Source organism: Anoplolepis gracilipes, chromosome 1 (assembly GCF_047496725.1).
Source record: "Anoplolepis gracilipes chromosome 1, ASM4749672v1, whole genome shotgun sequence".
Classification (NCBI taxonomy): domain Eukaryota; kingdom Metazoa; phylum Arthropoda; class Insecta; order Hymenoptera; family Formicidae; genus Anoplolepis; species Anoplolepis gracilipes.
The window spans coordinates 7,938,001-7,948,810 of NC_132970.1; the positions used below are offsets into that span (position 1 = coordinate 7,938,001).

Below are 10,810 nucleotides of genomic sequence, written 5' to 3' on the forward strand. Positions count from 1 at the left end.
GCTTCGTCTTCTTTTTAAAATATAAGAAGTGTAATATCGTACACAACATCTTTTACATGAAAAAAATTACAACTCCCACATGAACACGCCAATGTGAGGACAGAGTGAGGACTGAGGACCGTCGATTTGTCTTGTTTTCTTCGAGACAGAGGCGTAACGTTTCGTCGCAGCTGAAGCAAACGGTGACTCGATAAGTACCGTGATGGTCCCCTGAGGCAAAAACAAATAATAACTCGGCCACGAGAGGCCTTCGGTTACCGACAACGTCCGGCTGAGAAACCCGTCTCTCTCTCTCTCTCTCTCTCTTTCCTACTTTCTCTCTCGCCTTATTTGCAGGCGACTATCGCAATTTTGAAAATGGTTGTCTCATCACGAAGAGAGGGAGAGCCCGGGTCTGGGACGTCGTCGATTACAGGGCGCGTTGCACGCTCCTTCGCTACTCCGGTGTTGGTTTTCGAGCCTTTTGTGTTAAAAAAGACACGCGTAATCATCCCCCCCCCCTCCCTCTGCATTCTCCCTTCGAGCCGATGCTTTTGCGAACACATAGAATAGAGAAGAGGGAGACGAGGAAGAGGCAACGAGGGAGCCCTATAGTCTGCCCCCCCCCCCCTTTCGCTCGCCCCGTGCCGCTTCCGAGTGCCCCGTAAGGCCCCCAGGCCTCAACGAGCCGACTGGCCGACTTTTTGCCGCGTCCGGAACTTAGCATAGGGAGTCATCGCGCGTATACTTCGACAACAGGTGTCGGGGGTAGCCGGCTTTCGAAGGCGCGCAAAATTGCAGACTCGCGCGAGATTGCGAATCGACTGGTCGCGTGACTTTGCATGCGCCGCGATTACGCGCTCGTGAACGGTGCCCATGTTTGCTGCCGCCCTCATTGCGCGCGATTTCTGCAGCAGGGGCGCAATTCATTCCAAACAATATGACGGCTTCATTTAAGAGATGCGGCGGTGCCGTGATTGAAAGAGCACTGCAGAAAATTACCGATTACCAAACAAGAGACAATAATCTTACAGAGATAATAAAAATCTATGAAAATTATTGATGAAGAGTAATTTTTATGTCACACATATTTTAAATGCACTGTATATTAATGTATAATATTACTTTATTAATGTTAAATAATGTATATAAATATTAATGTTAAAATAATATTTTTCTTCTCTTTTCATTCTCACTCTCGATGCCATTCAAGTAGATACCTATCAAAAAATCTCGTCGAAAAAGAATAATTTAGTATCTTTAGATGCGAGAGAAAAATTTTTCGGCTACATTTTACGCCACAACGCAGACGCTAAACGCATGGTTTATTTTATGATTTATAGGATTTGTCATTGCGTGACCACGCCCGCAGTGAGAAAAGAGGGTCGTTATTAAACACGACGCACCGACAAAAGAATTTACGCACACGTGTGCACCTGTGCACCATCAGGCGGAAATTGCGGATGCTTCTTCAGCCCTCAAGTATGTTTTTAAAAAATGCGATCCGTTTTTGCGTTCCAAATCGGTTTGTCCGCAGAATCGTCTTCCGTGCACGAACACGTGTGAGTTCGCGGACGTATGGACCAAAAATGGGCTTGTTCGATCTACAGCAGAACGAAAGAGCAAGCGGGAGAGCCACAGGAAGAGATTCGATGAGACAAAAAGTTGAAGCTCCGACTACAAATTCGTTTCTCAGCAAAGTGGCAGCTGTGCCAACGGTCCTGACCATATCAGCTTTTGAATCATAATAATAAAGATGGTACCGGCGACGTATGTATTATTGATCGATTCACATTTATCACTTTTTGTATATCTCTTCTGTAAAATTCACTTTTTATAACTTAAGATTATATCGTTTTTAACACTTCAAATGTATATAAATCAAAAAAAGTGAAAACACTTGTAAATTAATATTATAGTCAAAAACATGTTAATGTGTTCTATAATTTTACAATTAAATGTAAAATACCTAATTATGTCGCCTGGTTATCTATCAAATTAGTTTATCTATTAATATAACACGATTGTTTGTTATCATACAGAAGAACTAACGAGCGCTCGTAAATATAATTTTTGTTTCGGGTATGTGTCTCTTCATTAATATATGTTGCGATAAAGTTTCGAGAAACAACATTATAAAAATGACAAATAAAATACACGACTGCGCGACTTATGATTATATCGTGACGAGAGACGAGGCAAAGAGAGACAAACGATGTCCTTCCTGTCCCATTTCACTTCGCATTTTCGCGCCTGCTTAATAAGATCGAAAAGAGAAACGAATAGAAGAAGAGCAGAGCGACGATCGGGCAGTCATTAAGATGAATCGCGGAGCTAATCGCTGTCGCTGATGGAACTGTCTCGCGGAGTCAGCCGGCGAATGGCCCAGCTGACACGTCAACAAGTATAAAACACTTTTTAAGCCGAAGAGTGTTCTGCCAAGAGTGCACTTAAGGACAGATGCAGTTTACACGTTGCTACTGCGTGCGCGGATGCGCTGATGAGAGACGGATGATGGAGGAATGGATTCCTGATGGAAATGGATTCATTAAAATAAAATAATGTATGAGATTACGCGATTCTACGTTAACATAGCGAACGAGTGCCACGAAAGCTACGAGATATAGTCTTCACCCCGACGGGCACTAATTACGAGCTTCAAGATTACCTGCTTCCTAGTAACGAAGGTCTGCCTTTCAAGGGCAAGGATCGTGTAATCTAGAAGAATCGTTCTCATAAACGTGGATTGACGGGTGATTGATGAAGGCTCACGGTGCCAAAGCACCGCCTATACGATTTTTATAATTAAAGACCGGGATACTAATAGTTATTTTACCAGCTTTGTCTCACCAATGAACAAAAGAGAACTTATCAACCCTTTCGAGATGAAGGAAACAGAGTATTGAATTAAATTAATTTCATATTTTAATTAAAAACTTTAATTAATTCTCCAATGTGACTTTGTCGGGACGATCAAAGGTAACATTTTAAAATATTAAAAGATTAAACGTTTCTCACTTATAGATAATATTTCTTCTTAAACGAATGTAAAAAGATCGCATTTTTTTATCTGATTTGTATAAGATAGAAATTATAAAGAAAGAGCGCACTTGATAAATTAGTTCGTAAGAATACGCAGAGTTTGTTCTCGCGATACTTTAAGTTAAATTTCTCCTCGAGATTCAACAGGAACAAAAATGGTTAATCTTTATTGCGTCGAATCTCGTATGATCCTTTAAATCCTTAGAGTATACATGATGTTCATTCAATAAGCAAAAAAAAAAAAAAAAACAAGAAAATATTCCTGAGCGTATAGTCTACACATTCTCGCGTTACATCAGACACCACGTATGAGTGACCATATTTATACTTAATGACTTTATAAACTACCAGTATTACTTATTTATGAAATTTAAATGTGATAAATTCGCATATTTGTAGAAATATTTGTAGAAACAATAATTACATTAATCGAGCAATATGTTCTTTGAAATATAAAATAAAATACTCTAAAATAATAAATCTATAACAAATCTAATAATTAACTAACAACTAATTATCAAAATTTTATATATTATTCTGGTGATTTTACTTTTAATCCTTTATTTAAGAAGATTGGCTTCGGTATAGTGCTTTTCACATGGGCATATTTCGGATTTTTCGTTAACTTCGGGACCAAACTTGGTGACGCTTTATTATTATTTAAGTCATTTAACTTTGACATCGAATAATCCGCTTTTAGGAATTCTAATTTTCTAGGAGTTATAGTACTATTAGACGCCATTCCGCTAATACTTTTACGTCTGCCCGCTAAAGTATCTTCTTTCTCTACTACATGCAATTTAGAAGATGCTGATGTTCCAGAGAAAGTTGTCATCGATCTACGAATTTTGGCAGGCCCTTTCTTAATTATCGTTGGTGAACGATTAAGACTAAGAAGACTGTTTGAAAGTAACTGCTGTGGCTGTTTGGTTGTCAATTGGCATGTTTGCTATAAAATGATTTAATTATGTACAAATAGTATTTCGTGACACATATATATAAAAACATATATACATACGATATCCACATACCATATACATGCGCATATGTTATCAAATATTATTTTCATACATACATGTATACTCATATATACATGTGCGTATGTTATGAAATATTATTTTCATACAAACACACACACACACACACACACACACACACACACACACACACACACACACACACACACACACACACACACACACATGCATATACATATATAAAATCTATTTAGAAAGTTACCCTTTTTAAGTTATCTATTTTTTGCGTAATGTTTATAACATACTCTCGTATTTCTTCTAATGATTGCAGAAAATTGTTATTTGATGAACTAGATAATGAATTTTCGAAAACGTCTTCTGGCATATCATTGTTTGCTTTCTCTTCTTCTTTGCAAACAAAAGTGTCAGATCTGCCAATAACGCAAATCGCGGGATTTGATCGTGAAATCAACTACGAATAAATGACAAGTAATGTTATAGCAATAATAGACTGGGTAATTAAATAATTACTTAATTTAAAGACTATATATTGTAATTAGTTTTCAAATAAAATTAAAGAAATTAATGAAAGAAAATTTTAAAAAATTAAAGAAATAATATAAGAATTCAAAATTATATGTTATTACCTTCTTTTCGCTCTGCAATGTATTCAAAGAATTCTCCGTTTCTTTTTCGACAGCTTTTAATGAAACATCAGAAAAAGAAGAATCCGTTACAGACTGAGATCCTTCTTGAGATCTAAATATAATATTATTAATTACCAAAGATTATAAAATAATATAAAATAATATCTTATTACAAGTAGCAAGTACCTGTACGCATTTACATTGTCCTCAATGCCATCGATCTTCGGAGGCATTGAGGTAAGGGCGATTTCTTTATTCGATGTCACGTAATTTGTCACAGAATCATTCTCATCGTCATTCTCATTGTCCTTTATCCCAAGTGCGCGAAGTACGTGATGTATGGTAAACGTTATTTGATCACTGGTCAAGGGCACAATAACACTTTTTGTTTTATTGTTCTGAAACACACATATATAACAATCATCGATTAAATTTTATTTTTATAAAATAAATATTAAATTTTTATCGCGTTATACTTCTGTAGAAATGTATACATATATAAATTAATATAATCACAGCTATACATATATTGTAATATTTTTATCGACTACATTTTATTTTCGTTTAAAATAACATTTTTTAATCGAGTCAAATACTTTACATTTAATGGCACTTGTTTCATGTAACGCATAACTAATTGTGAGAAATCTTCAGCAAAACGTAGCACACTCATTTTAAACGACAGTTCGAAACGACATACACCAACGAAGAATTTCAAATGACTGATCGATCGAACGATTTCATGACCTCTATGTATTTGGTGTTTACAATCAGCCACACAGTGCCGTACTAACAACTTTTATTATTTCCCTCTCGAGATTTTCAAAGTTGACTATATTCCAGAAAAAAAATTTCTAGCTATATTCACCTATACATATATTTGTATTTTTTCTAGGTTTTGACTAATTTTTTATTATTTAACAAATAGATAGAGAAATTTTTATTTAGTCTAAAAGAAATCAAATTTATTTCTTATTTACGGTACGTATAATGACACTTGCATAAAGATCTGCTTGAATTGACAGATCGGCGGACGAGAGAGATTATGAATTCGTTATTCTATGCGAATATACAGTTGCGGAAATAATCGTTTTCCTCATAAGATTATCTGCTCCCACGAGTCATCTTCGAAGAGTAGTTTCTGAAGTACGATGCAGCCACTCCTCCACTCTGCCAATTATTCCCTGCCACACGTCGGGCACTGATGGAGCAGCCCGTGAGAGAAGAGGCGTAGGGGCATGATAAATCTCCCTCGGGGGAAAAACTAGCCGCCCAAAAATATATGCACGCCGGAGATGGATGGGTGGAGTGCAAGGGCGGTGCCCGGTGCATACAGGGAGAGTTTCGTCTCAGTTTGTTTCTCGAAACTCCTCTTCTCCTCGTACTATCTCGGTTCCTTACCCTCCCCACCTTCCCGCTCCTCTCGCTTGTCGCCTTCTCGTGCGGCGCGCCGTAGCGTCTTTTTGTAAATTTTTTGGCGATCGAACGATTAGGGGAAGGCGGCGCTCGTCAGTCAACTCGGTGGATGAATCTTCGGCGTATGCAGATACGCGCGTCGCCACACGGGATCTCTGCTTTAAAAATAAAACTTTACGCGTGCGATAATTCGACGACGCGTTCGACGACGCGCCAGCTGCTCGTTCAACGCTATGAACGCGTGCGACGTTTTCTCCAGCTGATCGTTGAAAAGTCGTGATTAATAAAAAGTCACAATTATAAAAAAAAATTATTAATTTTTTATTTTAATTATTAAAATATATTAAAAAATTATTACCGAAAAGCTCTGCAAAATATAATAAACTTTCTTGTAAAGAAAATTTGTAAAATGTATAATCAGGCACAGTATAAATTGCATAATTCCAGGAAAAAAAAATGTATGCAAATTGTATGTATTTAATATTAATTAAGTGGAAATATTTGCAAACGTCAGTTTGCTATTAAAAATAAAGCTTTTTAGAAAGTAGTTGTATAGGGTTGAAAATGCAGCTTATAAAGCCGATGTTTGAATATAACCGCGTTATAGTTCAGATCCTAGCAAAATATTCTTCTTTCTCCGCATTTCATTCCGTTGCCCCTGGTACACTAATTTCAACGTGTCCTTACAAATGGAAGGCTTCGCTGCGTCTGCATCGTACCGTGTAGCACCTTCCCAAATATTTGTCATTTCTTTCCGACGCCAAATGTACTTAAACGCCCGAGAGAATACGACACCCCGGAGGTGCAGCAATCTCTCCTTCGCTATTGCGGACCGCTAATGCATGTGCAGTCGTCGCACAGCATACGAGATACGCCGGCGGTCGTTTGAAGTCCGAACATGTTTGAACAGCGGTCATTGTCTTGTCTTCAGTTTCTTCGTTTTCTTCTCTTCGTCAGTGCCGCTACTGCGACTGTGAAGGTAACTCGTTTCAGATAAGAAAAGAGAGTTGAGAACGCCTCGCGAAAAGCATTTTTTATGACTTTAAAAATAAAAGACTTTGAGGGAACTCAAAGCATTATATACATATATATATATATATATATAAATCGAATTTCTTAATATGTAAATTTTTCAATAGTAAAAATTAATGTTGATAAATAATACATATTTTTACGGTGATTTTATTGACCTATCTAAATAATCAAGAGAAGAAAAAATTTTTTTACTATATATTTAACAAATATAATATAAAATATAACCATGTATATATATATATATATATATATATATATATATATATATAAATATTAAAAATAACTTAAACGCACCACCGTAAAATCGCTTAATTCGAATGAACACAAAGCACGTCTTATTTAGTGACCTAATATTTGACTTTCGCCACATTGGACCACGATCCTCCACAGTTCGACTGCCGCCGTTTGTTTGCATTCTGTCTTCGTTTCGGCTCGCGCCAGGTTGATTTAGGATTTAAGGATTTCCGCGTTTGTTATTCGAAGATCACGTGGATAAATATACTTGAGATGATTCCTCTATTTAGGTAACCGCGGGTGGGCTTGTTTCAGTTGCTCCTGTTACGTAGTCGTAAATTCGCGTAGTTAGGAATTCATCGAGCAAAATCGAATAACTAACTAAATATAATTTTTATTCGATAAGTGTATACATTAATAAAATGGGAATACAAACAACATTAATGTAGCAAAGAAAAGCTAGAGTTTGAATTATCTTATGGTTAGAAATAAAAATATATTAAATTATTTTTGTAATAGATCTGCAATATTATGTTAATTATGTTCAAGAAAAAATTAAAATGTATTAAAAACTAGATTTCAAATTAGGATCCATTCCGGTTGCTCGGTTCGCGAACAAAGGATTCGATCCTTCTAGCGAAAGATTTCGAGTCGAAGATACGTGGTCATGAGAAAAAAAGAAGACTCGCGGAAGTCCATCGAGAGAACCGGTGGTATCCTCTGTTTGGATAGTCTTTAACTGACCATTACACCTGAATGGACCGCCTCAAAATGGAAAAGGGCAGCCTGGTCCTTGATCCGACCGGCCTACTTCCTGTGAAACCCGAATGAGTAGATCCTGGGGACCAACGGTCAATGGTAATAATGACGAATGTTCTCTCTCGCGATTCTGCCGAGCCGTGCGCTTCTGACTGGTCTTACCTGATCTCCTTTCAAGCGTATTCGTCATGTGTGACTCTCCGAGAACACTCGAAGAATCAACAAGCGAAGCGAGTATTTCGGATCGCATGCTTGCAAGAAATCGCGATGTAGATACTGACCGCGAGACGCAATTGGCTTTTTGATCTTCCAGGAACAAGCTTGTGTTCTGCCGTTACGAAGGATATTCGCATCACAGAAACCTGACTATATCGTATAATAGCATTACATATGGCTGATGCATTCGGCCACACGCATTTATCTATTATTTTTATATGATATCGAGGGTCTTTCTATTGAAAACTACACAATGGGAATATCGCTGACCCAAAAAAAGGACGCAAAACAGGACACTTAAGCGCTTTTTGTGCACACAACCGGTCACGTTTTCGAACGAGAACTGCAATTTCGAAGCGATGATGAGCATCCGTTACGGCGTGTAGATTGTCGCTATTATCGTTTACGACCGAAGATACAATATATCGAGAGCAAGTGCTTTTTCTAACCACAAACCACACTCACCTTGAACGTATTAGAGTGTCCAACATCAGCTGCAGTTATAAATGTGCAAAGGTAGAAAGTAATGACCTTCAAAAATATTAATGCCAATTTTGCTTAAATTGTATGAGCATACATTACTTATATCTATAAAAAAAAATTAAAAAGCATTTATGAGGAGATAAATAGTATATATATAGTATACATTGTTATATAGTTATACATCAAGAAAATATTACAAGAAATTTTTGGTCACCAAATATCTATTACTCGGCATTTTTGCGCATTCTCACCCTTAACACTGCGCAATACGTTTGATGACGTATTGATATCGCGTAAGGAGCAAGAATCTAGGACAGTATCGATATTCGAGGGAGTTATCGACGGCTGTCGTAAAAATACGACACAGATCTTTATCGGTTTTGTACTTGCGAGGATTCGAGAAATCATTGTAATAGTAATCGTTCATCTTGTCTTAATAACTTACTCTAATAATCGACAACTAAATAATAATTCGTTAAGTCTAATTCATCCTGACAACAACCATACTTTCGAATTACCAAGACTTACTTCGATCTTTTCGTACAACGTTATATTCGGAGGTAAAAATCATCATTATCTTACAATATTAATAAAATATGAATTTTTCGCAATTTTACATTCGTTATATTAGACAAAATAATAATGTCAGATATTTAAATTTAACGAGGACGATGATTTTCACAAATCTGCTCTCAGGTACGAAAAATTGGTCGTCGCGATCGATTTGTTTCAATTCCCATCCATCACTTTCGACAGCAAGCTGCAATCCAATGTATCGCCTCTGCTCTGCTTTCGTCGTTCAGGGAGTTTGTCGGTGAGCCTTGAAGGAGACAGTTCGTGACATAACACGTCTCGTGAAGGGCGCGCATTCAGCGTGCGACGAAAACGTGAAGGTTGTATTCAGATAGAAGTAGCACCTTTACCGTTCTCATATACGAATTCGTCCCTTTTTTCGGCGAATACTGACCTGCTCCTCTTGTACAACACCGCCCCGGTATTGTCACCCCCTCCTTCCCTTTTCATTCGATCTATGGGCTGCTACCAAAGAATTGGGCTAACACGAAGAAACTCGCAATGTGGTGGGGATTGGAGTCGTGTGGCCGCACGCGTGTTTACTTAGGATCATCTTCAATGGCCACCGGGATAATTCCGGATTCCCGTGCAAATCCCTACAGCGGGCCTGATACGGATTAGAGACTGTGCGTAAATCGCCAGAGAAAACGTGCGCAGAACAAGGAAGTCGTAGCTTTGAATACAACGTTTTATACTTTTTTCTTTCGACTGCGTGAGAGAATTTTTCAAGATTCATCACTTCTGCAAAGTGCAATAACATTCGAAAACGCGACGATATACATGCATACATCGAGCAGATCGTTTGTCGTCACGCGTCATGATTTTTGAAATTAAGTGTAAGATTTGAGCTAATCGACTTCCGCCAATAAATCAGCTGTATCGAGCTAGCCGCGCTGGTAACCCGATAACCGTACCGCCCTGCGCAGTTCCTGTTTGTTGTCGATCCCGTTGCCTCGGTGTCCTCTTACGGGTCTCCACTTGCCGTCCAGAAGTTCGCCAGTTAGTTGGAAACGAGTCTCGTTACCATTGGAAAGTCCCGCTTGTATAGTTTCTCCCATTTCGCTCGAAACCAAAGTGCGCCAACTGTCGCCAGGAAAGACACAATCCAAATCCTCGGCGGTGGTTCATTAAAAATGTCGGAGCAGCACTTGCGGCTTGTGGTCCACCTGGTTTCCCGTCGCAGTCCGATCGATAGGTCGACGCAAATGCGCGACGAAAATAAATGCTGCTATAGAGGCTAATCTTCGCTAAAGATATTAACTAGCAATAATGCTTACTATTCGCAATTTGCATGTCTCGACGATGTTTTTATCATAATATTGAGAAATAGATTTATCATGGAATTTATAGAGAATATACGACGTATAAGATCCTTCGTTGTGCAATCTAAACCGCTATAAGATATTGCCATTAAGCCATTAATATTGTTACAATTGACCAGATAGTATT

At 37.9% G+C, this 10,810-nt stretch overlaps 1 protein-coding gene across 1 annotated transcript; it reads right to left on the reverse strand.

Moving 5' to 3' along the window:
* Positions 1 to 2,895: 2,895 nt before the first annotated feature.
* On the reverse strand, positions 2,896 to 5,404 carry LOC140668064 (uncharacterized). The gene is made up of 5 exons (XM_072896637.1): positions 5,247 to 5,404; positions 4,832 to 5,043; positions 4,646 to 4,757; positions 4,261 to 4,470; positions 2,896 to 3,970 (listed from the first exon to the last, which is right to left on the reverse strand). The coding sequence occupies exons 1-5, from the start codon at positions 5,316 to 5,318 to the stop codon at positions 3,554 to 3,556; spliced, it is 1,023 nt and encodes a 340-aa protein (XP_072752738.1). The 5' UTR covers positions 5,319 to 5,404; the 3' UTR covers positions 2,896 to 3,553.
* Positions 5,405 to 10,810: the final 5,406 nt, after the last annotated feature.

What these genes read in the sequence shown, in the direction of transcription:
- LOC140668064 (XM_072896637.1), bottom strand. Translation starts at nt 5,318, where the DNA reads ATGAGTGTGCTACGTTTTGCTGAAGATTTCTCACAATTAGTTATGCGT. An exon ending in TGAAACAAGTGCCATTAAAT is followed by an intron (nt 5,044 to 5,246) that starts GTAAAGTATTTG and finishes TGTGTGTTTCAG; the next exon opens with AACAATAAAACAAAAAGTGT. An exon ending in GACAATGTAAATGCGTACAG is followed by an intron (nt 4,758 to 4,831) that starts GTACTTGCTACT and finishes TATTATATTTAG; the next exon opens with ATCTCAAGAAGGATCTCAGT.